This window comes from Corapipo altera, unplaced genomic scaffold (assembly GCF_003945725.1).
Source record: "Corapipo altera isolate COAL_440 unplaced genomic scaffold, ASM394572v1 0, whole genome shotgun sequence".
NCBI classification, from domain to species: domain Eukaryota; kingdom Metazoa; phylum Chordata; class Aves; order Passeriformes; family Pipridae; genus Corapipo; species Corapipo altera.
In genome coordinates this window covers 4,581,545-4,608,180 of record NW_020884872.1, presented here as the reverse complement: position 1 = coordinate 4,608,180, position 26,636 = coordinate 4,581,545, and the positions used below count along the sequence as shown (strand labels likewise).

Genomic DNA, 26,636 nt, shown 5'->3' with positions numbered 1-26,636 from the left:
TTATTAGTCCATGAATGTATTCTCAACTCAAATGAATAAGTTTTGAAGTGCTCCATAACTTCGTGAAATCCAGAACTGAGTCTGAATCTGGACCAGCCTGGGACATGCCAGACCCTTCCTGGTGACTCTGACTGTAACATATCCTTCTGTGCAAGAGACCTACCTGTGTGGAACAAACCATTCTAACAGGCTGCCCTCTCAGAAACTGTGTGTGTTCATGCAAAAGTTATTCCCTTACCGTGAGTTTGAGCAGACACAAATGCAATATTTGATGTGCTTAAATGGAAGGTTTGCTTGCAGAGCTGGCTGCTACCCAGGGTGCTGAGCATGTGGCCTTTAGGGCTGTGCCTGGGCACTCACCAGGGAGTGCAAAAAGTGGTAACTTTCAGAAAACAATCAGCTGAAAACCCAGGTGACGAGTTGACAGCACGTAAGGACAGCCCGGGGTCCTGCTGCTCTGTAGCCCTTCACGATGCTCATGGCTGCTATGGATTAGCCTAATGCTCAGTGCTCCCAGCACCAGCAGCATCACCATCATCATCATCACCAGCAGCAGCAGCAGCAGCAGCAGCAGCAGCAGCAGCAGGGACAGGCTATGGGACACGCAGCTGCACTTCAGTGGAGGTGAAGTAACTGCTGAGTATTGACCACGAATATTTACAACTGCTGCTGTATGTTAACTATGAGTGTGGGAGCTGATAAAGCTGGGTGTGAGCTCCAGATATTTCAGGATTGCTCCACCTGGGCTGGAGCCAGGCTCACCAAGGCACTCCCGGGGCCCCCCTCCCCTGTCCCTGGGGGCTGCCCTTAGCAGGCACGTCCCACGGTGGCATTGCCCTGGCCAGGGGTGTTGGCATCAAGTCTCCTGCGGTTTGCACACAGACTGTGACCCTGAGGATGCAAATGTGCCCCACAACATTCACCAGGGCAGATCACTGCCCCACCAGCACCCCAGAGTGCTGAGCTGGAGGTATGGTGTGGTGAGAGGGACTGGCTGGCACTGTCCTGACCACTCTGTTTCTGGGGTGGAAAAGGCCTCAGGAAGCAGGTTTCGTTTGACTTGTCTGCAGAAATCCCTGCAGAACCAATAAACACATGGCCATATACAGCACTGGTGGTAGGAGCAGCAAGCCTGAGTCTCACTCACCACCCTCCATCCCTTCTCCCCACATCCCCAGAGCTGCCCTCTGACAGAGATGACCCCTTCCAGACAACTGGTCTTCTGTTTTCCTTCCCTTCCTACAAAGGGGGATCCAGTGATAGGCAGTTGCCCAACTTAGCACAGCTCAGTGCCCTCAAGTAGTGCGGGACATGGGGGTCCCACATATCTACCAGGAGAAGAGGGTTTTCCAGGTTAAAGGAGCTATTTTGTTTTCCCTCTGGGCACGGGCATCCACACCTCCAGCAGTCTGTGAGGTACAGGGGGACACTGACTCTCCAGAAACTGTGGTGAAGTCTGCACAGAGGGGCGTGGGGAGAGATGTCAGACCTGCAGACGCTGGGACACACCTGATTAGTCTGTGGTCAGACTAAACCAACACCACGAGCGAGATAACCATCTTGCTGGCCCTGCCCAGCCACCTTGGAGGTTTCCCCGCCTCCCCCGTCTCTCCCACCAGTGTTTCATCGTGGAGCCACCACCGGAGGCACATAAATAGAAGTCTGGGAGGGCTGTGGGGTGAAGACCAGAGACGCCTCTCAGGATCTTGCACTACATCCCAGCGCCTGTCCTGACTGCCCAGACACCCCACAGCTAACCAGGTAACCACAGGGACTTGGCACAGGGCAGGAGGGGAGGGCCTTGGCCATCCTGGTTCTCCAAAACTAAGGGGGAGGACGAACATTTCACTAGGAAATAGCAGGAGGCAGCCAGGAGGGAGCTCTTGGTGTGGGGTTGCAGCAGCCTTTCCATAGGGAGTGTGTCAGGGCTCCGTGCTGCTAGGCACAGCCATCAGCCCCTGAGAATGATAGTAAAATAACCACTAGATTAAAATGTGTGAATGAAAGGAAGGGGCAGAACAGCTACTTACAGCGAAGATAAAGCAGTTACCAGCAATTTAACAAGCAAGAGTTTGCTGTAAAAACAGATAAGCTCAGAAGTCCTTTTTTTTTTCAAATTGATGACAAGTGGAGTCTGTGCTTTCAAGTGGTTTTCTTTATGATTATGCAAGTTGGAAATAAGTTTGTTTAAAGAAATGTTAAGAAGTAATTGCAAGTAGTTCCGTGTCTGCAAGAGTAGGAAGTTTGGGCAATCAAATGCACAGCATGAGGGTAATGATATGATTGTAATCAAAGGTGGTGCAGGGGCAACAGGAGAAGAGACCCAACGTGGAAGGACCCAGTCCAGGAGGTAGAGTAGGTGTATTTAATACAGCAGGATTTAAGGTCACTCAAAGAGACAGAAGGGATCCAAAAGTGCACTTAAGGAAATGCTGGGTCTTGAAAAGCTGTCAGTCTGAAAAAAAGAAAGACACCCTGGAGCAGCAGCAGGGTCCCAATTGCAGCCACAGGGAGAGCCACCAAAGTAGATAGTGCTTCTTTGAGCCCTTCCTGTGTCCATGCCTGAATGCCTCCCAGGAATAATTAATGAGTCACTTAAACATAAATTATTAGCATCAATATAGTGCTGAACAAGTGCCGCTTGCAGATCAGGGCAACTGTACCAGAGCTCAGCGTTTGCTGCAACGTGGACTCTGCTCACCCAGTGCCCACGTTGCAGCTGTCTGAACACCTGGGGGTGGAGGACACCGTGGTCAAGCCAGGATGAGCTTTTGGGAAAAATACTTTACGTTTTAGAGCAAACTCTCCTGCCAGCCAGCTGTGGACGACCAAAACTTCAGCCATGGGCATGCCAGGGAGAGGTGGCTGCATCCCCCTTGCTTTAAACCACAGAGGGGTTGGCCCAGAATTTGGGGGTTTGATGTGCCCGTGCCCAGTGTGACACCTGCTCCTATATCCCCCTTTCCCTCCCAGAAACATCTCCTCTTTCCCTCCCAGGGACATGACCCTCACCAGCGCCCTTCACCTGCTGCTCACCTGCCTCCTGCTCCGCGGCGCGGCCCCAAAACCCACGTGTGACCCCAGCACCTGCCCCCCATGCCCCGAGAGGGACCCAGAGGGGCCAACCACCGCCACTGCCTGGGACTGCTGCCCCCCCTGCCCCCCGCCCTGCCCCTGCCCGCCCTACCTGGAGAGTGAGTGTGACCTGCAAGGCTTCTCCAGCGGCCGCGTCCCCGCCGGCCGCTCCTTCTACATCGACTTCGCCCGCAAGCTGTGCACCTGCCACCCCGGGGAGGGCATCACCTGCACCCCTCTGTGCCCACCCCTGCCCCACACCTGCCAGGCCGTGGGCAGCCCCGTGGCCGACGGGTGCCCACGCTGTGTCTGCTACGTCGAGGAGGAGATGGCAGTGCCCGCCGGCACCACCACCACCCGCGGCACCCAGACCTGCTCCTGCCCTCCCCAGGGGGGGCAGCTGCAGTGCAGCGGTGGGGAGGGCAAGGAGTGAAGCTCCTCTCCCCTCTGGCAGCGTCCTCGCTGAGAGGTGTTGAACGCTTCAAACTGCCCTGGAGGACTTGGGGGTTGTCACGGCCGTGCCGCGGAGCGCTGGAGAGATGCCACATTCTCTGTCATTTATACGCCAGGGCAGAATGTCTGTAGAGGGTGGGCTTGCTTGGTTGTAAGGTTTGTTCACAGCTTGTTGTAAGGTTTGTTGTCTGATCACAGCAATGGGCCATGAGAGCTCAGACTGACTGATGCTCACTTGTAACTGGAACAAAACGCATCTATTTATTTATTTGTGAGACGGTTCTGCTTTTGTATGTGTTTATATAGGCTGTTTATATTAAACTCACTGGATAAACTTCCTCTCAGGAGACAGGTTTTTGCTGCCTGTAATTCCATCGGGTTCAAAATGGTGGGATCAAAATCAGAGGACGGTCTGACACCTTCTCTCCTATCTTGTCATGGGGTGGGAGGAGGAGGTGGGTTGGCACAGGAATGTGTTCTTGGGAGGCAAACCCCTTTCATGTCTCCGTTTTCACCATTTCACCATTCATTTCAAGGCAAAGTCTTGAAGACTCACATAAGGATGTTGGCAGTCAAGGCTCAGTCCTTCAGGCTCAGCCACCTCAATGTTACCCAGGACTGACCTTGCTGTCAATCCCTTCTGTGTCCCAGTTCAGCAGGAATACCCCAAATTCCATGTGAATGACTGTGTCCTATGGAGGCAGGCTTGGGACAGCAGAACTTCACCTTCTGAATGCTTTGACATATATAGATATACACACACCCCCATATACATATATGTGTATGCAGGGATACATTACTAAAAGCCACACCTTTACCAGGTTGAGTTGTTAAAAAATGTTAATTGTGTTCCTTCAAGGGGTTGAATAAAATCAATGTTACCAATAAACTTTTGAACACCTTACTGTTAAGGACACATATACTTGCCTCATGTGTTAGCTGGTGGTACTTGGGCCACACAAGCCTCTCTCCAACCAGCTTTGCCTGAGGTATACCTGGAAACTTTAAATATGTACCCCAGTTTGTTTTCACTTTCTTCTCTACTACTCTGCCCGATGCTGTTTGGCCACAAAAAACACAATGATAAGATGGGATTCAGGTGGAGGATTAAGAAAATGTTGGAGGAAGCAGGTGAATTTGATTTTTAGGATAAAACAAGGGTCCCCTTCATTGGGGCTGTCAGAGACTGACCCTTTCCAGGGCTCTGGTGAGCCTTGGCCAGAGACACGAGAGCTCAGCACATCCCAATAAATGCTGCACCTTAAAGCTGGGCCTGGGGGCACAAGGACACCTGAGTGACCCCCCTTGGCATGGCCACCCCACTGATGGCCCTTGGCTGGGACCCCCCAGCTGAGGCATTTCTCACATCTGGAAGGCTCTTGGGATTAAGAGGGGAACAGTGGTTTGGGGCTTTGCACTGGGAAGTTTGACAGCACACAAAAATGGAATGGTCAGGACATAAGGGTGTGTGTTCTATGTGGAGCCAGGGCAGCTGGGATACTTCCTTTCCCTGGTCCTGCACCAGCTTCTGTGGGGATGGGGAAGCAAAGGAGCAGGAGAGGAGGATGTCTTTAATGGGAAAAGTCCTCCCCCAGGTGCCTGATGTGCACCTGGAAAGCTCCCCAGCGGGAACAGGATGAGCCTTGCAGCCACCACCCACCCCACAGCACCAAAGTGCTCCCCAGTTTCACCTCCTGCTTTGTGATTCCAGAAAATCACAGAGAACCTGAGGGTTCTGGGGGAAGATGAGCCACTCACTGCAAACCCAGACGTGACATGGCCTTGCAAAACCTCCCACCCAACGTGGGAAACCACAGGAGCCCCCGAGCTGAGCTGCCTTTGGGCACCCAGTGATTCCTGTAGCACTTGCTGGGTTGAGAAACTCTTCACTTGTGACAACCAGCAGTTCAGGAAATGGTCCCTGTTACTGCCCTCTGGATTTTTGAGGTGGGTGCTACAAGAGCAGGCAGATGGACACTCTGGATGTGAGATAACACTGAGAGTGTGACAGAGAACACACAGCTCCTCCTCCACTGATTGTATTGCAGCTGAGCTATGGGAGGGGGTCAGAATCCCCCATCCCTGAGCAGCCAAGGTGCCCACACCTCCCCATCCTCCAGCTCCAGCCAGCTGTGAGGGCTCCCAGCTCCAGCACAAACTGAGCCCCCAGTCTCACACACATCTACCCTGCTCCCAGAAAATCACAGAATGGTTTGGGTTGGAAGGGACCTTAAAGATCATCTTGTTCCAATCCCCTGCCATAGGACACCTTGCACTAGCCTAGGTTACTCAGAGCCCCATGCAGCCTGGCTGTGAACACTTCCAGGCATGGGGTTGGAACTTCTTTGGGCAACCCGTGCCAGTGCCTCACCAACCTCACACACCCTCACCCAAAGAATTCCTCCTATCTATCAAACATAAATTTCCCCTCCTTCAGTTTGAACTCAGTATGTCTTGTCCTGTCCCTTATGAAAAGTCCCCCTCCATCTTTCTTGTCATCTCCTTCAGGTACTGGAAGGCCACAATTAGGTCACTCCAAAACCTTCTCCAGGTTGAACAATCCCCATTCTCTCAGTCTTTCCTCATAGGAGAGCTGCTCTATCCCTCTAAGGATGGGAAAGGGGGTTCTACCTGATGACCCTTCCCCTCTGCTCTTCCCAATTTGGTGTAAAAATTTTAACAGTTAGAAAGGTTAAAGCTCACTGCCACCTTCCAGACAGACACCAGACATCCCGTGCTGCCGTACCCACCAGCAGCACAAGAAATTCTTCCCATTACAGGTTTTTAATAAGGTGCTGTCCAGGTATTTACAAAGAGCTGAAGGAATTCACATCCTGTGCATGCTTGCAAGGTGTGAGTGTTTGAGTCCACAGGGTTTGCAAGCACAGTTATGGGCTTTGCAAGCACAGTTATGGGCTTTGCAAGCAGAGGGATTATTTGGAAGGAGTCATGAGGGATGTGGGAGACTCTCTGCTGCCTGGGGAGGCTGGTGGGCTGCTGGGGTAGTTTATCCTTTGTCACACGTCTTATCTGTCACACTGCTTCCCTGCCTGGTGTGACTGATAACCTTTGAGCAGGGGAGAATGACCCACCAATGGGTACAGCCCCTGAAGAATATAGGCTTTGTGTGAATGCTCTTTATCCAAGCTCAGCACAGGAACAATGAAAGAGTTATTCTTCAAATATCTCTGCAATAAAGTCCCCACAGGCCCCTTTTTTAAGCCGCCCCTTGGAGGTGATGAAGAGTTTCTTTGCTCTGCCCTCACCTCTGATTTGAAGAAACCTTCCATCTGGAGCCTCTGCCTGTAAGTCTCACAGGATCTCTGTCTGCATTTCATCACACTGGAAGAAGAATTATTTTACTTTTTCCTTGAACAGCAACAGCGCAGGGACAAAAGAGAGGAAAAAAAAGCCCAAACCCTGTTCAAAGACACCAAGCAGTTGTCAGAATTCATTCATTTAAGTTTAATGTCTTGGGTTTTCAGCATGCTTTACTTGAATGGGTGTTGTCCTGGATTCCTCGACAATGATCACCCCTGTGCTTGTATACAATTTGGACACAGTGTTGCTGGAATTATTTATATTTTCCCAGGTCAGATTTTCCCCATGGCCTGGACAAGGGGGTGGTTTCATGGATACTCATTTAGGTGGCCACTGTCACTTTGTATGTTGCTTTGCTCCTGAGAAACATCTACAACATACCTGGAAGTACATGCCCTGGCTGTGATGCAAACTCCTGTGCACCCCCTAAACTAGCCCTGAAAATTGAGGCAACAGCTGAAATTTGCAGCTCCTAAAAAGAGCTCATTTTACATGTAGTGCAATCACATTTGGGGGGGTTGTTTGTGTTCTTCAGTGTCCCAAAACTGTCAAAGATCGTTACTGATTCTCAATTAGCTGTGGAATCAACAGGGCCTTTCTTTGTTGCGTTAATCATAGAATCATTGATTTAAAAAGAACCACGTTTTGTCCATCTGTCCTTTTTTAACATGCCCTCTCAGTTCCTGCCTCATGAGGCTGTACAATATTAGGGTTAAATATTCATGAGTGAAAAAGCCCATCCTTTGGGCACAACTACACCCAGTGCCAAGAAGTTGAAGTATTTACCCAAGTCCTTCTACCTTTCCTGACAACCTGCCAGGAGTGAATTCCTTCTGTGTGGTTCACCAAACAGCTTTCAGCAAACCCAGCCCGGATTTGCAAAGCCCAGGTGTTGGGGGGATGGCTGCCTGTCATTATTTCTAGGTATTGTGCTCTTAAATTATCAGAAATCCTGATCCATGGCAGGTTCTGCACTTGTGATTTCTGATCAGGATGAGAACAATGAGACAGAGGTTTCCTGGAGAATCCCCTGATTTAACTAAACTGCACCCTCTCAGTGTTGGTAATGGACCAACTGCATCTTCCTAGAAGTAGTTTTTCTTTAAAACTGGGGGGCAGGGAGAGAGGCAACGTTTGGCACTGTCTTTTGAATGTGTTCCTTACAGAAAACTTTAAGCATATACAGGTGCCCTGACACGACAATGATGTGATGTACAAACCAGCAAATGGCACAAGGATGGGAACTAAACTTGCACACACAAGTGTGTGATAGGGTTTTAACATACACAGAAAAATATTATAAAGTAAAAGCTGACCCGCACCAGGACACTGAGCTGAAGTAGATTTTTAGAAAATGGGACTTCTTCCCAGACCCCTTTGGCACGGTGAAAAATCAGGGGAGGTATTTCTAAAGAAACTGAAAACACTCTTGCAGGGTACTGAGTGCCGATTGTCAGCTGTTCTCTCTCTGTTACAACTCACAGCCTTTCCTTCCTCTGTGTGGGTGGGCAGGGGAGACCAAAAGAGTAGATTTGGCATTTAAAACAAATGTCCTCTGGGAACAGCAGAGTGACACTTGGGTTATCTTAGTCAAAACTGCAGGACAGCAAGGAAGGGGCTGCAAAAGAAGAGGGATTTAATAGTCAGGAGTTTCAGGGCAAACTCAATATATGCACATTTGATGCAGTGTACATTTTGCTTCTGAAATTTAAAACTGAAATGTGTTTTTCTGATCAGTTAATTTCTTTAAATTGAGGATTTGCATGATTTAATAGAGAGGGGTTATGCACGTTTCCCTAAGATGTGCATATTTTCTGGTGCAGAGTACTAAAGCACCCATTTCTATGACTAAAGCCTTTTACTGGAGCAAACACAAACATTATAAAAAAGCCTGCACATGAAAAAAGTGACACACATTCACGTGGGAAAATAGCATACATATTGCTTTAGGGTCTTAGTGATTTCTACAGGACAAGTGGAAAGGGTGTGGCAGGGGAGGTTCAGGTTGGACATCAGGAAGAATTTCTTCATGGAAAGGGCTGTCAAGCATTGGAAGGGGCTGCCCAGGGAGGTGGTGGAATCTCCATCCCTGGAGGTGTTCAAGAAATGGTTGGGCGTGGGACTCAGTGCCATGGTTTAGTTGACAAGGTGGAGTTTGGTCAAAGGCTGGACTTTATCTTGGAAATCTTTTCCAACCTTAATGATTCTGTGATTCTACTCCATGATTTAGCTTCAGTGTGCTTCTCAGCTGTGTATCTGCATTAAGGACATCTCTTTTTTTAGTTATCATTCCACTACTGCATCCATAGCAGCATCCAAAACTCACTTCTGGAAGGCTGTTGGGCTTTTTCCAGCACCTGGCTTTGAATCCTGGAACGACCTGGAGAGTCATTATTCATGGCTATTCACAGTTCAGAATCCCAAGAGACAAAGTCCAGGGTATGTAATCAAGGATTAATTGTTGCCAGCTTCCAAAGAAATGAAGGTGGGAGGGAAAAAAAAAAAAACAAAGGGAAAAGGACAGGAATACAAACCCAGTTGTTTGAAAGCAGAATGGGGGATCTTAGAGGAAAATTATTATTTCTGAAGTTGCTGGAAGTGTCCCTGTGTGTACAAGTGAGTCAGAAACATTGTTCTCCCCTGGTATCTGAAAAGCTAAGAAGGCAGCACAGGTATTGCCCAAAATGTCAGCTCAGTTCCTCAAAATCTCCGGAATTTTGCAATTCTGAGTTTCATTTGATGATTCTTCTTAAAATTTTCAAGAGCTTTCAGGTCTCGGTCCAGCTACAGTACTGAGTTAAGAAACTTAATCAGAATCAGCTGTGCAAAAAAAAAACCCTTTACGTATTAAAAAAAAAAAATAACCCTCTTGTTCCAATATAAAAATACAGTGAGACATCATGAAAAGAAATATTCTCTCTCCTTCCTGGCCTTAATATGGGTCTTATCCATGGAACCATATATACTCCTATGTATCTTAGAGAAATCAGTGGCTGCACAGTAATTGAATTTGTAATTACTTGTAATTGCACGTATAAATAAGTCCCCTTGTCTTTTCTGTGTGCCAGCCCCTGCTGAAAGCAAGTGGTCTAAATCTTAAAAGACCAAACAGGGTCATAAACTGAGCTGCTCAGAAATGCGAGGCAACATAATTTTGACGAATGTTAAGAAATTCAGGAACGTGTCCACAGTTTGCAGCTCACACTGAAAGGCTGCAGGGGAAAGAGGATGCACACATACAGAGCAAAAGTGACATGCAAGTCAGTCACTAGTTCCTTAGGTATTATCTGCATGCTTTTTCATGACTTAAAAAAAAAAATAAATCTAAGTTAAAGAATTCTTAGATCTTAACAAAGAATTATCTAAATTAATTTTTATTACCACATTCACATTTAGTATATGCATCGGCTTATAGTTAGGATTCAGGGATCAACTTAACAAAACGTGTGCCAGGAATGATGGTCAGGAGCAGGTCCAAGAGCCTCAGCTCCTGACTTGTGCTAGTAGTGACACCAGAGTCCAAGGACCAACAGAGAAGGTAAATATCCACAGATTTTCCCTGATTACTTCATAAGCCCTGGATCACACCTTAGTTGCATCAGGAAGACAAACCAAACCTGACTTACAAAGGTCACATTGCTTTCAGGTTTTAGGAGGGTATCTAAATGGTAACTTGTCATTTTGTTTTAAATAAACCCCAGACTTAAACCCACATACCTCACACACTCTGAACTTGCATGGATTTATATATGGATTTTAAACAAATAAAACAGTACCTAATATGTGTCCCAGCCTTATTGTTGCTTTTTATGCAGGATCCCCATTTTACACTGCGTGTGGAGTTTATTTTCCCTTGTTTTAGACTTGAGGATATTGCTCTGGTTTTTACAAAGAGGCTGATTTAGAAACAGCAAACCAGCTCACCAGTTCCTTAGAGCTAAGGCTTCTGATTCCTTTAATGGTTTATTGAAGAGGGGGTTCATCTTTCAGGGGAATTTGAAGCCGACTACAAATACACCGTATGGGGCAAAATTTAGGTGATATAAACATAGAATCAAAGAATGGTTTGGGTTGAAAGGGACTTTAAAGATCATCCTTTCCAACACCTTCCACTAGACCAGGTTGCTCCAAGCCCCATCCAACCTGGCCTTGGACACTTCCAGGGATGGGGCAGCCACAGCTTCTCTGGACAACCTGTGCCAGGGCCTCACCACCCTCACAGTAAAAAATTTCCTCATAATATCTAATCTAAACCTCCTGTCTTTCAGTTTGAAGCCATTCCCACTTGTCCTTTGCAGGTGTGGGGTTGTTTTGTTTTGATTTGCGGTTTTTCTGGTTGGTTGTTTATTCATTTCAGATTAAGGAAAAAATTGCTCCCTGGCAACAGTGGAGTTAAAATAATTTCCAATGATATCACCAGGAGTTACTGGCACTACTCTGAGACACAATTCTGAGGTCACAAAAATGATCAAATATTCCTGTGTCTAGAACACGCACTACTCAGCTATCCACAGATTAACCCTTTAGAAACAAAAATGATCCAAAATCCTTGGGGAAATATGTTCTGGAGTAAGAAAACAGTTACGAAAAGATCTTTCTTTTTGTAAGAAAGTGGTCAATTATGCTTAGAACTGCACGTTCCTCAGGGTAAAGGGAAATCTGTCAAACAGATTGCTAAGCAAGGCAGGGCACCTGGAGGCTGTACCAGCTGTGGCCACTGCAGTCACACACAGCCCCTTCTCCAGGTGTGCCGGGCTCTGGGCTGTTCCCTTCGGGGGGCACAGGTGGATCTCACCATGCCAGATGCCAGAGAAGAGAGAGTAGGAATGGATAATGCTCCCGTGCTGGGCAGAATAAATCTTCTCTTCAGATCACCCACGTTTGACTTCATCTTTGCTGAGCAAGATTCACACACTGGATGAAATGAGTCTGAGATTCTTGCTGGAGAAGAATCACTGCCTTGCAATAAAGAGGCTGCTCCTTTCCTGAAGATTTCTGATTTAGCAGAACATGGCAATTTCAGAAATGCACTACAATCTGTCTGAACGAGTTAACACACGGGACTGTGAGAGAGGAACTCTTTTCAAATAAGTCACTACCATTTATGCTTGCAACCATTACTGGAAGTTTGATGTCCATGCCATTTTAATTGATAATTTTGAAACAACAGCAAAGGAAAAAAACCCCACCCAAAGTCACACACATTATGGACTATTTACCTGCTAATGCTTTCTTTCATCAAAGCTGCTCCTGCATTACAAAAGCATAATAAAAATCCCCATACTGGTAAGAACTAGTAAACATTTTTCTTCATTTGCATAAACAAGAAACCCCAAACAAATACAGAGGCCAATGACTTTCCCTGGCCAGGAACTGGTTAAACAGTTTAAAACTACACTCAAGGTTTCTTGAAAACATATTTGTCTTTCAGCCAAACAACACTGTTAAAGTCATGTAAATGGTTTGCTTTAAAAATGTGCTTTTTCTGTTCACAGAGAACAGCAGTGTAAAAATAAATCATCCGAGAGGCATATTCTCATTTTTAATTTTATCCCTTGATAGATCAGCTGCTTCAAAAATCCCTTAACAACCAAGGAAAGAAAAGTTACAGGGTTCACATTTTAAAGATTGTCAATTGTGCAGACCCAGTGCTGCCAACCCACAGAGAGATTTATGGGCCACTTCTGTCACGACCTGAAAACACTGGATTCCATTAACTTGAACTGTGTCTCTTTACAGGAGCCCACAAGGTTGGAAAGGCATTTCACTGCCTTCTCACACCTTGCTTTTCTCTGGCAAAACCAGCTGTGATCACTCAGCAGGTCCTAAAGAACTAAGTCACAGAAAAGGAGCAGATTTGATATTTCCAGGTGACAAGTACCAACAGATAACCTGATTTGGGCAATCACTTAAAAGCACCTTAGTGGCAATCTCAGGTTACTTCAGGCCTTGAAAATTAAACAACCCAAAAGCTATTTGAAGGTGTTTAGCATGCCAAAGGCAGGGGGTGGGGGGAAAGGAATCCACATCGAGCTTGGCAAAATGAACCTGCTGCTGCTTCAGCTGCACTGAAGAGTGAAGAGCAAAGTGCCCCCAGCACAAGGCTGATGATTTGATCGTTTGCACACCACAATTAAACGTGCATTTTCATGGATATGCTGTTTTCAGGAGGTGGTGAAGAGTCTGAATTTATTATTAGGAAACCAAAAAACATTTCACTTAACTGTTTAACATGCGAGATTTCCATGAGGGAATGAAGGGTAGTTACATTTCCAACAGGATTTCAAAACTACACTTTGCCTATTCAACTCTAAGCTGAATGTAAGGCTGAAAGGTTGAAAAGACTAATCAAAGTAACAGAAGTCAGAAAGACAACAATAATACAGCACCTAAAAATGGGTAATTTACACAGTTTTGACATTTGTGTCTTGCATAGACCAATACTTATTAATTTTTTTTCCTCCCAAGACGACTCAGCTTCAGAAAATAAATGTTAAATCATCTTTAATTACAATTAAATGCATGTGTTCCAATTTTTCAAAATACCAGGGTGTTCTGGATTTTTGTTTGTTTAAGTGCAAATATCCTCCCTTGGAAAGGCTTTGTTTCATCCTGTGGGCTGTCAAGTTCATAAAGTCAGGAAGGTGAACCTCTGATTCTTCCAGAACCAAATCCACATGTTATTCATGCATTAAGTCCTTGTGGCTTCATTCCACTAGAATATCCATAAACCTGAACCTACGCTGGAAGCACAGGAACTGGGAACTCCAGTTCCTCACTGTGGGTCTGGTTTCTTGGCTGTATTTTGAATACCAAAACAATTACGTGGTGCACACCAGGCCAACATGAGTTCCTGCCCTTCCAAGCCCTTCATCCATACCCTGGTTACCACTGGAAGAACACGCAGATATGCAGGCAAAATAAAGCTGGAGGGCTCTCCAAAAAGTTCCTAACAGAGATCAGGTACCAGAACAAGGAACCAATTCCCTGGCAGATAAATGTAGCCTGATATGGAGCCTTATGGAGTTTCCCTGAGGTCAGCAGGACTCCACTTTGACACAATATCCAGACGTAGAAAAAACCCACTGCAGAGCCAGAGATGATTCTAAATATTTTTTAACATGATTATTTCTTTGTAACAGTCATTTAGAAATATATCCTGATCGTTTTGGAATTGGTTTACTAAACTGCAATGCTTCCAAAGTTAAAAAGTAACAGGAAATTGCCTTGCCTGTTACAGGAATCTTGAAAAAACTGGACTGAGAACCCTGTTTGGGGTCAGAAAAATAAAAATTATAAGTTTCAATAATCATAACTGCAGAAGAATCACACCGATTTTTAAAAAAATTAGTTCTATTGCATATGAATATGACTTTACTTGGGGGCAGGGGGGCAATTACATATGGGTTTAAATTTATGTCCCCTATAAAGACTTTTTAACTAATGTAAACATGTACCTTTCCTGCATGGTGAAACTTTGCTGAAAGCAAAGTTTTCTTACACAGGAAAAATGAAGGACACTACTTTTTCTTTTTTAAAACCAAGAGAAGAACAAGCACTCCTGTGCAGTTCACACCCACTACAGAATTCTCACTGAATTAAAACAAAAGGTTTGAGTTTCATATGTTAAGCAATACCTTTGATTATACTGGTAAAGCCTTTCCAGTTTTAGGAATTCACATCCCTATGTTTTCATGTTTCTAATCTTACAGTGAAACTATTCCACATTCCCCTTTCACAGTTCAGTCTCTGGGTACTGATAAAGTAGCTGAAGACAAGGTTGCAAATTTTTCAGAAGAATAAAACTTCTGCTGCATGGAGGGTGGAGGGAATAAAAAAAGGAAAAAAAAAGCTAATTAGATAATGGCTTCTTTCTGAAAAATACACTTTCAGAAGTTTGCAAACCCTGAGGCTTGGTTGTTTCCAATTGAGTTCCAAGTGGCACATAACATATTCCTGAAGCCTCTTCCAGTTGGCTGTATAGATATTAAATTGCTTTAATACCTTCTCTCTTTTTAGGATCTCAGTCCTCATAGTTTTGAGGTGTGGGCAAATGCCCATTGCCACGTTATCTCCAAAGTATGGAAGTTTTGCCCACTTTGGTTTACCCTTCCCTTCACTGCTGGCTGTTTGCTACCCACAGGATCAGCTGGATGAGCTGCTTCCAAGCCCACCTGGAAGCAGGATGGAGAAAGCCTGAGGCAGCAACAGCTGGTCAGGGAAGGAAAGGATATGGTGAAAAACAGCCTGGTGCTCCAGCACAGCCTGATTTGGAAAAGCAGGTGTTTGTCCACGGGCCTGTACTCACTGAAAAGCAGATTATTCCTCTGCCTACGTGCTACAAGTACAAGGATTAAAGGTCTATTAAACATAAACAAGGGTGGCTGAATAAAAACTCCAAACCAACCAACAAATGTGACCTGTTGTATAAAACAGGTTGTATGAAACTGTGGGGGTGATGAAGCACTTTTGGAGTTAAATCACAAACAATTAAAACCACAGAATCTGTCTCTCTGTTCCAGTAATCTCAGTTATCTTTTGTAAGGGCAGTAGGTTGAATGTTTCCAAAGGAGCAGGATTCACACGTGGTTTCTGTCCTTTAAAATATTTTGGGGTCAAACTGGATTTGACAACAGCCTTTTTGAGATAGTTATGCTATGTCAACACCTTCCTAATTAAACCTTTCATTATTCATTTACTGTGCTGTTTAACAAACACGGCACATCAGTGGCAAAGCAGAGAAGCCAGAAGAAAACAATTTCTTTAGGAATTACCACTCCAGTGGAGCAGATCATTACAGCATTTGAACAAAGGAAGATCCTCAGCCAGGAATAAGTGAGTGCCACAGCAGAAACATCACTTGTGTTGAGTAAAACCAACACCAATTTTTTTTTTTTTAAATAGATACTAGTCACTGAAAACTAGTATTATTTTCCATGTGCATACGACAGTGCTACTGACATTCCTTCCATAAGTTTTTCTTCACACCAACTCACACCTGCTTTGGAATCTGCAGTGATCACCTTCCAACCACTTAAGCACATCCAAGAGCACATGTGCCAATCCTACTGAAATCAACGGGACCCTCCTGCCTGAGTGTCCTGTGAAGCACAAATTAAGTATTCAATTAAATATTTGCATCTGTCCAAGGGCTTTGTTCAAATACAAAGTCTAAAATCTAACATCTTTTTTTTCCCTGTCGCATCAGAAACACAACCAGATTTGGTCTAAACCAGAAGGAAGTTCTGATCCAACCCCTCACTGTGACAAATAGGCAGAGATTAAAAAGAGGATGTTGATCATACCACGAGGCTCCCGGAGTCTGTTATTTGTACTTGACAAAGGGAAATACAAAAGTTCCAAAAGTTCATGGATAGACAGACACAGACTTCAAACTTTGGGAAAATAAATGAACTGTTACCACAAAAAAAAAAAAAAAACAAAAAAAAAAACAAACCAAAAACCAGCTGTTTCCACAACAGCTCTTCGTTTTTAAATGACACACAAGGATTTTCTACTCTAATAAAGCCTGTATATTCTGGTAGTAAACTTCAGATTTGAAGAAACTTTTATATAAATCCATAAGTTATATTTCTTTTTGTATTAGGGGAAAATATTTCAAATGCAATAAAATAGCAGAATTCATGACTGTATAGTAGACAGCTTTTCATTTTTTCAGATTCAGTTGTACAAACTATAAACTGTTAAATTCATCTAGTAACTGGAAAAGTTGTGGGTATTTGAATTTACTCACCTGAATAGTCATTTAGCAAATATTTTCAGATACAAGTCTAGATACAGAGTTATGTAATTTGAATATTAGTTTACACATAATATAAATCAATGTTTGACAATATCAAAATCCCATCAAAGAGTGGGCCCTTCTTATGCTACTATCAAATATAGTATATCACTGTGGGATAGCTGAGAATCATAGAATGCTACTGTAGGCTTGTTTATTAAATTGGGTCAGTTTTCAGACCTTCCAAATAGGAATACTAAACATTTATTTTTCCCCTCTGGAAATTTTTTTTTTTTCTCCTCCTGCTTAATACAGTTGTCATCCCAATTTCTAATGAATTTATAAAAATATTTTTTTTTTTTTTATCCAATAACCCCAGCAAGGTAAAAATAGGAGTTTTCATAGCAAATGATAAACAGGCTCACGGACTATGAGAGAAACTAAAGTTATTTAAATTGCCATACATTCGCTACTGAATCACACATCAACAGTTCCTTTTTATGTGTGTTGCTGTCCACCTCAGACTAGCAGTTTTTAAGGTGCAGAAGCATCTTTCAAATATATGCATCTAACTTAATAATTAAGTTTCACACACTAGTGTCACATGCTTTAAATTTACATCACCTGCCCATCCAAAGCTGTGTTAAGTAACAGCACTAATTGAAACTGCATAATTCATTAGAAACTGCAGCATGTCCAATTCATAGGACAAAGGGGTGCTTACGTGGTTCTTATTATATTACTAGATATAATTTTCTGAAATAAGAAAAAGGAAAAAGAAACTAAAAAAAAAAAAAAACACATTTGAAAGAAGTTGCTGCACCTGCAAAAACACTCTTTAAGCTTACTATGAAATACAAAAAAGTGCACCCTTCTATATCTACATATAAAACATATTAGAAATAAAACTTGTGTAAAATGTTTGCTGTGCAAACTATAAAAAGTCAGTCAGTCAGTCCATTCTTTTTTTTTTTTTTTCCTAAGTGTTTTGTCACACTCTCTTGCTTCCTACTGCAGAGAATCGCTGTTATCCAAGACCAGCCCGCTGATGTTTGTTGTTGAGAGGTCTCCTCCATCATCCTCCCCGCTGTCTACAGACTCATCCTCGCTCTGCCCTGCCATCATGACTTGCTGGACAGCCAAAGTAGCACCATCAGATGACAAAGACTGGAGACTGTCTACATTCATGTTGACTGGAGCTGTAATGGTGACAACAGCACCTGCAGAAGAAGCACAATCACAGTAATTTAGCAGCTTTCTTGCTTTTCAATTTTAAGTAATACGTATTTATTATTTATAACAGGGTTTTTTTCCCAATCAACAGGAAGAAAACCTAAGAAACTAGAGTAAAATAAAAGCCATATAGGTCGCTAAACACTCAAATATCAGGAAATGCCAGGATTAGGTTGGTCAGGAATCTTAAACTTAGCTGTGTTATAGACACCCACTACAGCAATTCTCCAGTCAAGTCATCACAAGACCATTTCTGCAAAGTATTTCAGCTTAATTCATTGCAGAAAAATGGGAGTGTTCATAGAGATTCAAGGGGATTTTTAAGTGGACAAAGCTGTTGTCAGGTCCAGCACAGGCTGAGGGAAAAGTCTGCTACAAACTGGAAAGGAACAAATCATCGGGCAGCAAGGACAGAAAGGATGATCCTGAGATTAAAGCAGATATTTATCTTTCTTAAATTAGGTCTTCTTGTTTGATCTGATGCTGAGGAAGTTACTTCAGTCAAAGTCTCTCTGCCTCTCACTGTTCACCTTGAAACACGTGAGGCAGATGTAGAATTGCAGATGCTCAGCAATGAAACTGAAGCTGCAGCCCCCCAGTGCTCATCAAAGAGAACACCCCTGAGGTGCACACACGCACTGAGAGAACTTAGCTGTACATCAGAGCTCTACATCTCGCTTTTGTTCTGCTGTTTCACAACTTTTGAAGCAAAAGCAACAGTCTCTCGACGCAAAATCCAAAAAAATGCTCCTCTAAAAACATAGGCAATTAAAGAGAAAAAATATTGACATCATTTCTGTTATGTTTTCCCGGATTAAAACCACATTTATACTGAAACATGAAGAAGTTCCCCCTGCCCCCAAAGGTATCAATCCCTTCATTTCCCTGTTACAAAGGAATTAACTATCCAAGGTCTCTCCTTACCGTCGGACATCGTGAGCTCGTTGGATTGCTGCTGAGCAACTCCTGAGGCAATGGAGTCAGGCCAGAACCTCTGCACCGGCCGGTTCTGAGCTGTTTTCTTCTTTGTTTTGGGAGTTTCGGAACAACTGGAATCCAGCATCGGCTGAAGAATTCGCCTTCTAGCATTGATAAACCTGAACACAACCGAGGGCAAGGAGAACTTGTGACCGGTTTGCTGCAAGTTCTCTCCCACATTCACAAAGCATGCAGTGGAAAGGAAAGAAATCAGGAATATAAAATCTTCTCCCCATCAGCTGGGCTTCATTTTTTTTTTTTTTGAAGGCTTTTTTTCTGCTTTCAGAATACCCACATCCTTTGATTTTGGCAAACTAGCTAAGAAAGTGCTTCTACCATTTTGCAGCTTGCAGCATTTTTTCCCCCCACCTCAGAAGGAAAAATCCTCCAGACAGCACAACAGATGTACACTTCAGGATCTTATTAAAAACTAAGCACCAGAAAACTTGCTGACAGCACAGCTCAGAGAGCTGACACTCTTCTCATTAGGGCCCACCTAAAATCTAGCCCCTGCCTAACCTAGTTTGTTTGGTCTGGTTTCATTTACTTCCTTGAGCTTCCACATTACTTATTTTATAGGCTCCCTGGCTTTCCAAGGGCTGGCTCCTGATCCAGGAGACAACAGCAAACACATTTTTCACATCTTTCCCAATTCCTTTTAGTTCCCTGGTTTTCACTTGTTTATTTTAGCATGTTAATTGCTGTCCTTCCTGCTAGAGAACAAGAAAATGCTTAAACCACATCTCATTAGCTACCAGCAATTAACTGAATCAACTTCAATGCAGGAGCTGTGCCAAGGAGCTGGGACTGAGGATATCATCCCTAAATCTGACAAAACACAGCCAGGACACACCTTTGCCTGCAATGGAAGGAGGTTGGTTGCAGCTGGCAGGTCCATGTGGTGTAATAAAACGCTCTTCAAAGACAGCAGTCGGATCCCAGGCCACAGAGCTCCGTGACTACATGTCCCACAGGCAGAGTTACACTGTTCCACTTTTGGAACCCGTGTTCTGTCACTATCTTAAGTATTTCCCCACTGGACCCCTCTGCAGCCACACAGCCAGTGTCCTCTTTGAAATCTGAGGAAGATCCCTGCTGGGCTTTGCTGCAGTAATTTTAGGAACTGAACCAACAAGCCGAATAGGTGCGTGTTGGCACCTTCCCTCCTCTCTTCTGCGGGGGCAAGTCTCTTATCTTACACCTCCAGTGAAGATAAAACATGCTAAAACATGCTGAACCATGAACTAGTGTAGCTGAGGTGCTGTCACTCTCCAGGCATCACTGCTCAGAAAAGCACCCTTTGATAGAAGGGCAGAATTAATATCTGTTGACAGTAACTTCTTAAATGTTTGCAACCTTTACAGAGCTTCAGGTCACTGAACACCTTTAATCTTCCATTTGTTTACTTGCAGAAGAGAAATGAGAGTACTTCCATCTCTCTCACCAATAGAACATAATTCCTTAATGTTGCAATGTTTTCTGGAGTCCTGATATAATTTAAATGGCATGAGTGTTATTATACCTTATAAAAATGACAAGCTTGTCTATCAGTGCACAACTCCTGTATTTCTATACATATTCTGTAGCATGTGTAGAACAGCAAGTTCAATTCCAGATATCCAACTTACACTCTTAACTATTTCTATGTTGTAAGCACGTGGAGACGATGACAGATATTAAATAAGGGTTTTGCTCTTACCAGTTGTTAACCTGGAGTAGTGTCAGATTTGTTTGTGCTGCAATCTGCTTCTTCTCATCCTCTGTTGGATATGGATGCTAAAGAGGCCAAAAAAGCAAAGAAAAAAAAAGGCATAAGCTTGTTTCATCTCCTCATCAAAAATAAGGACTCCTTTATTACAACTGATTAAAGCTGCTCCTCATCAAAAATAAGAATTCCTTTATTACAACAGATTAAAGCTGCTGGATTAAGACCATCTGACTCATTAAAACACGAACTTTAGAAACCTCACAAACTTTTATAGATATAAATAATTTAACAAGGAGTGCTTTACTACACAAAACTGATTTTATCCTTGAAAGTGTCTATGACACCATTAAACTACTGATGTGTAATTCAGAAGAAAAAGCTTCTCATGGCCGACAGTCTTTATTAAACAGCGTGATCCCAGGGCAACACAGCATGTGATAACATCTGATTAGTTATGCTGTCTAAAGGCAATGTCATATGAGAGCACTGACAAGCACTTTCTAGTTAAATAAAGCTGCTCTGAGCTAAACAGATGAAGTCAGTGCATGTAACACGAGAGGCGCACACGCGGCTTCCCTGTATCAGTTTTCTGCTGTGAAATGGTTGTAAAACACAAAATATCCATCAACTAAACACTGAAATATAACTTGAGGCCCATTTATCCTCTCAAGGTAAGTTGAAAGCACAAGTAGATAGTAACACACTTGGCACACATCAGGGTTGATAGAAAGGAGATAAAGCCAGAAAATTTGAAATTTTCCTCTATCAAAAATACCCCCAAAACACCACAAAACACAGATGGAATTATTTTTCCTTGTGCCATGAACCAGGGTGTAGAGAGTGTTAAGTACTCAGCACAGTGAAATGAAGAAAGCTTCCCTTTAACAATGTTTACTGAGACCATGAAGTACAAATGTAACTCACTTATTAAAATAATAATAAAATCAACTGACATTAGACTGTGGAACTACTCCAAATGACTTCAGGGAAAACTGAACTGAGATTACATAAAGGACAAGAGAATAAATTCACCTTCCTTATGAAGCAAAGTTGTAAGAGACCACATAAAAGAGTAACATAAAAAACTGTGACTCTTGACCATGCTCATCCTTACCCCTATGTGCTGAAAAAGCCAAGATCTCATCACATTTGTAGCGTGCTTGGGAAGAACTCCTCTTTTATTTTTTGATGAGCCATCATCTTGATGCAAGATGCCTAGATCTTGGTTTAATTGCAACTGAAGCTGCACGTAAAATTTTAGAAGAAATAAGGCAGTTAGCACAGTAATAGTTCTGTATCAATGAATGAACAACTCATTTATTGAACGAAAAGAAATTAGGCTTGAATATTTTGAGTAAACTCACTGTGTGCAAATAAAAACAACTATGGAAGCTGTAAAATACTCCCAATACTTCCAAAAATCTCAAATACAGATTTGAGAATTAAACAAAGGGTAAAGTAAAATTAATTATTATGTTAGAGTTGCACACAATGATGATAAAAGTCCTGTTAAAAAATGCATCTAAATTCTCAAAGGGCAAGAAGACTTATATGGTAGAATATGTAACTCACTTCACAACACTTTTACCACTTCCTAAAGGTTCATATTTCTTCCTCTTTGTTTTTCACTTTCTATGGATACATCAAATCATTTGCACATTGGTTATCTGAACATTTAGGAATACATTCTTAAATGCTTACACAGAGGTAAGAAGAAATACTGTATAAATTGCATATAAGATTCTATTTCAGACAATTATAATTGAAATCATTCTAAATCAGGTTTCTCAGACAAACTGGAGCAATTTCTTAAGCCAACCATTATGTCTATTTCCTGTATGAAACTAGTTTTGAACAAGGTTTAAGCTATTAAATTACAACAAATACATATCTGGAGCATACTTTTATTTCCAAAATAATGCTTTACATTCTAAATAATCTGCTCGTATATGGAGGCTTTATAATGAACTTTCAATAGCTCTCCACCAGTAGTTTTCCCTCCCTCCAAAGCTTTCTGAAACACTCAAAAAGAAGAAACTGAAGAAGGATTTTCTATGGGTGACAAGGAATCCAAGTCCAAACCTACGCACAGGTGGGTCTGGAGATTCCTACTAACATCAAGAGTAGCCACAGATGTTTGCAGAAGGTCAAGTCCTTTTTTTGTTTATAGACTATACACATTATTTTTGACTCAGTATTTTTTTTTCCCAAAAGAGGTATAAAAAACATTTTTCTTCAAAAACACTTCAGTATAGGAGAGTAATTTTACATGTTTCTTTCTGCAAGGTGTCTGAAGGCAGAACTGTATTTGTTCTAGGCAAGTACAGACATGCTCCTGCCAATTAAAAGAACACTCTGTGCACGCTTTTTTTGGTTGGAAAGTCAGAATAAGGAAGAAAAGAAGCCAGTGAGTCAGTGATTACCAACAGATTCAGATGGCAGCTACTCATTCACATTTTTAATTGTCTCCAGATTCCTGGAAGATTTGATTTACCACTTCCAGCTCCAAGAGAAAGCGAGCCAGGTTTTCTGTAACTAAAGATGGTCCAGTTTTCATGTTTCCTTTTCCTCAGTTGTTCCTTTGAACTCTCCAGATCCAACTCTCAGGAGCCTCCCCCAAAAGGGTGCTGGCCCTTATCTTTCAGGGTACGACACACTGAGCCAAACGTGAGCATCTCCCATAGTCTCAACTGAGTATCTTGAAGGTTTTATGGCAAAATGCTTCCCAAAATAGACAGACTCTGAAGTACATAACAGTTTCACAGTAACAGTGGTTGTCATCATGAGAAAAAGTCAGATTTCTGACAACAGCAGTGTGGCACCATAATGCAATACAGTAAATCTATCTAAACCTCGTTCAACAACTACAAGAGTTGTAATAACTGAAAAAGTGTCTATTTAATTCAAAGGGGTTTGTGTTTTGGAGGGTTGGGGTTTTTTTCCCTAGGGAGGAGGTTAAGGGTGGGGTTTTTATTTTTTAGTTCTGGTTCTTTTTTTTTTACTTTTTTTTTTCTTATTTCTATGTGCCTATACTCTTCTGCCATCAGTAAAGGAAGACATTTAACAGGTAGGAACTATGATGTGGCAAGGGAGCTCTGTCTGGGATCTCCAAATTATGCCAAGTTATACAATTTGTAGCTCCTACAGCAGTGCTTGCACTAATTTTACATGAGTTACTACCTGTGTGTACACAGAGCTCGTTCCGACAATCTCCCAAATTTGAACCAAACCTCTTAAAACCACTGAGATTTATCTGAGCCCTTAATAACTATTCTGTGAAGCCCATGAAACAAACCTGAGAGTTCTGGATCCGAATAGTCCCAGGTGACAGTGCCTGTGTCACCACTTGGCCTTGTGGAGTGACCACAGTGACGGGCTGATACACTGTCCCCCCTTAAAGCAAAACAGCAACACACATTACAGGTAAGTAAAAGCCCCTCAAGTATTATTCTCTTTAAACACATAAAGACATCAGCACTGCAGACAATACAAGAGCTTTGATAATATATTTACTATGTTTTTTTTCCAGTAACCATGTAAGATGTGCTCTTTGCTACACTAACACTTTCTTCCATCCACAGAAGACTGTACGAAATTTGACTTTATTTCCCTATATTTTGGGCATCCTAGATCTATTTTCAAAGGAAAATGCCATGATTATCAGGCTATAAAAGAAGTTAATAGTTTTGTTTTAACTGACCTAAGTCTTCAAAAAGGGTCTCAACACCAAAACCACACCTATGTGAGTGCAGTGGTTAGGGCAGGCAGCTGGGTTAGTTTTAAAACCCTGCTTAGAAGGAAGATAATGTGTTTCAGTTAAAATGTCATTTCTACAATAGCAGGACAACAAGGACACAGACTTGTAGGTGTGGTTCTCAACTCCAGGGAGCATGAGGCAGCCAACAAGTGCAATGTTTTAGGTAATGCATGCTTTTGTCAAATAGAATTTTTTTTTTAAGAGAAAAAAAGTCTCTAAAATGTCTTTGTAGTGTTGTACAGAAAGATCTCTTAATATTATATACATGTAACTGCCACTCACCATAGTCATGCTTGGTATACAAAAAATTACACCTTCATAAAACAGTAAAGCACTTGACTGTATTATAACAACTTCTCAGGTATTAAGAGTTAAAACACATTTTTTAAAGTCTTTGTGTATTTTTTGTAACAACTATTAAAGAAACCAACACGAAGAGCAAGGTGCCAGTTGTTTTTACTTTGTCATACCTGCTACTGTTGCCATAGTTACATTTCCCTGCTGCAATGCTGATGCTGGCACCATAATCCCTTGGGGACTGAGTGTGCCTGCAATGGCACTTGGAATTTGCTAGAAAAATAAAACAATTAGTTGCTTGCATTTTTTTAAATTTTTTTTTTTTTTTGTAAGGAGATAAATCATGCTTGTGTGTTTTTTTTATTTTGTATTATGCATTTTTGGTTCTAAAATACATTTGGAGCTTAATCACAGGATTACCTTCAAAGAAAAAGAGACTTCATTAGAGGTTCATCATTACCTATATTAACTTCCTCATTATCACCAACCATTACCTTTGAAAACCCTCATGAAAGCAACTGTTAGATGTAAAACTACCTCCAGAAATTCTAGTTCTAGGTGTATATATATAGCAAGAGAAACAGTTTCAAAAGCACAAGGGAAAAAGGACAGATGAAATGACCCTTGATGCTCTGATTACAAGCATCAAAGCTTTAGAATTTTAGTTATTACCTTAATTCCATCAATTTCAAAATGATGTATTAAGTATTCAAGATGCCCAGCGTGTTTTATTCTGCTCAATATAGTTCTTACTCAACCCTGACCATGTAAACTCTTCCACACTCCTTAATGTGTATGAATAATTTCTTTTGATAGCAAATGCAAAATGTAGGAGACATACAAAAAACACCTTTAAAAGGGTTCTTTTTGTCTGATTTTAGAGTCTCCTTTCCACACTTCCAGACACTGAAACCTAAGTAAGGAGTGCAGAAAGTGGAGCTCAAAAGTCATTGAGGCTTTTTTGAATACAGAGCATCAGACACATGAGTAATTCAGAGAAGGGCCATCCCTTAAGACTCAGTATCTTGTACATACTTGGGTGTCAGGGCTCACTTTGCAGCATTTAACAGCAAAAATATCATAACACACAAACTGTTGTTAATTGTCACTAATTTACTACAAAAAATGCAATTGGCCATTGTATTTAGTAATGTCAACAATACATAAACTGAGATTCATATGTATAGAAATGGGTCCTGTCCATAATTACACATTTACCTGAAGTGACATGCAATGACAGACATCTCAAATATTGCAACTATAATCTATCAGACATTGTCTATTTGTCCCACAATACAGACTGTGTATAAAATGTATCAGTCACCTCAATATTTCAAGGAAGCAAACCAGACTAAAGAGACCTTCTTAACAAGGATATTTTTTAGTTCTCCTTTGTTTACTCTGTTTCCTACCCTCCTTCCAACAAAACAGCAAATCCAAGCTGTTCTGAATATTTACACTTGCTGAACTGAGGGAAAATCATAAAAGCAAGACAGACAAAAAATTGAGTCCATGTTCTGGCATATTTGAACAAATTTGTCCATCAGGCAGTGGCACACAGGTGTGCACACAGAAAAATAATAAAATAGCTCTTCCTACTCTTAGTAACAGATTTGAGAAAGCAAAGGAAATTGCAGAAACTCTGTTTGCAAATTACTAGCAAGAGATGTGCAGCTATGAGTTCCTAAGGAAATCTAAGCAAAAACACACTTAGATGTATTTGAAACATACCTGAGATTGCACAGGTGAATAAGGACTTCCAGGCTCTCCACTTAACAGTGTTTCACTGTTCATTTTTGTCTTCAGGCAGGCAATGTAACGACTGCAGAAATCCTTGCAGAGTTCATTAACCTTTTCCAGCTCGAGCAGATGGATACGAAGAACTTGGATTGCTTTTACCATCTAAGGGAGAGAAGTGGGGGGGAAAAAAAGTTAGAAACAAAATAACTGTTAATTCAAAAAATATTTGGTGTGACATTTAAGCAAAACACTACTTCCCAGTACCAAAGTTCACCCAATTAAAGCAGAATTGCTAATTGTTAAGTCCTGAAATGTGAAAGGAACATAAGTAA

General features: G+C 42.3%; 2 protein-coding genes across 4 annotated transcripts in view; one reads left to right on the top strand and one right to left on the bottom strand.

Moving 5' to 3' along the window:
- The first annotated feature begins 1,626 nt into the window (after window positions 1–1,626).
- LOC113943555 (fibulin-2-like) lies at window positions 1,627–4,299 on the top strand. The gene is made up of 2 exons (XM_027635463.1): window positions 1,627–1,761; window positions 2,998–4,299. The coding sequence occupies exon 2, from the start codon at window positions 3,002–3,004 to the stop codon at window positions 3,506–3,508; it is 507 nt and encodes a 168-aa protein (XP_027491264.1). The 5' UTR covers window positions 1,627–1,761; window positions 2,998–3,001; the 3' UTR covers window positions 3,509–4,299.
- An 8,711-nt stretch (window positions 4,300–13,010) lies between these two features.
- The window catches only part of PKNOX1 (PBX/knotted 1 homeobox 1), a 41,300-nt gene continuing 27,674 nt past the window's right edge, over window positions 13,011–26,636 (bottom strand). For all 3 annotated transcript variants that reach the window (XM_027635429.1, XM_027635449.1, XM_027635439.1), the window contains 7 exons: window positions 26,296–26,466; window positions 24,738–24,837; window positions 23,806–23,903; window positions 21,625–21,753; window positions 20,502–20,578; window positions 18,749–18,921; window positions 13,011–17,811 (listed from right to left, as the gene is read on the bottom strand). In XM_027635429.1, the coding sequence (XP_027491230.1) occupies window positions 17,600–17,811; window positions 18,749–18,921; window positions 20,502–20,578; window positions 21,625–21,753; window positions 23,806–23,903; window positions 24,738–24,837; window positions 26,296–26,466 (960 nt within the window). In that variant the 3' untranslated portion in view covers window positions 13,011–17,599. The remainder of the gene's footprint in view (window positions 17,812–18,748; window positions 18,922–20,501; window positions 20,579–21,624; window positions 21,754–23,805; window positions 23,904–24,737; window positions 24,838–26,295; window positions 26,467–26,636) is intronic.

Coding starts and splice junctions, on each gene's coding strand:
- LOC113943555 (XM_027635463.1), top strand. CDS start 3,002: ATGACCCTCACCAGCGCCCTTCACCTGCTGCTCACCTGCCTCCTGCTC.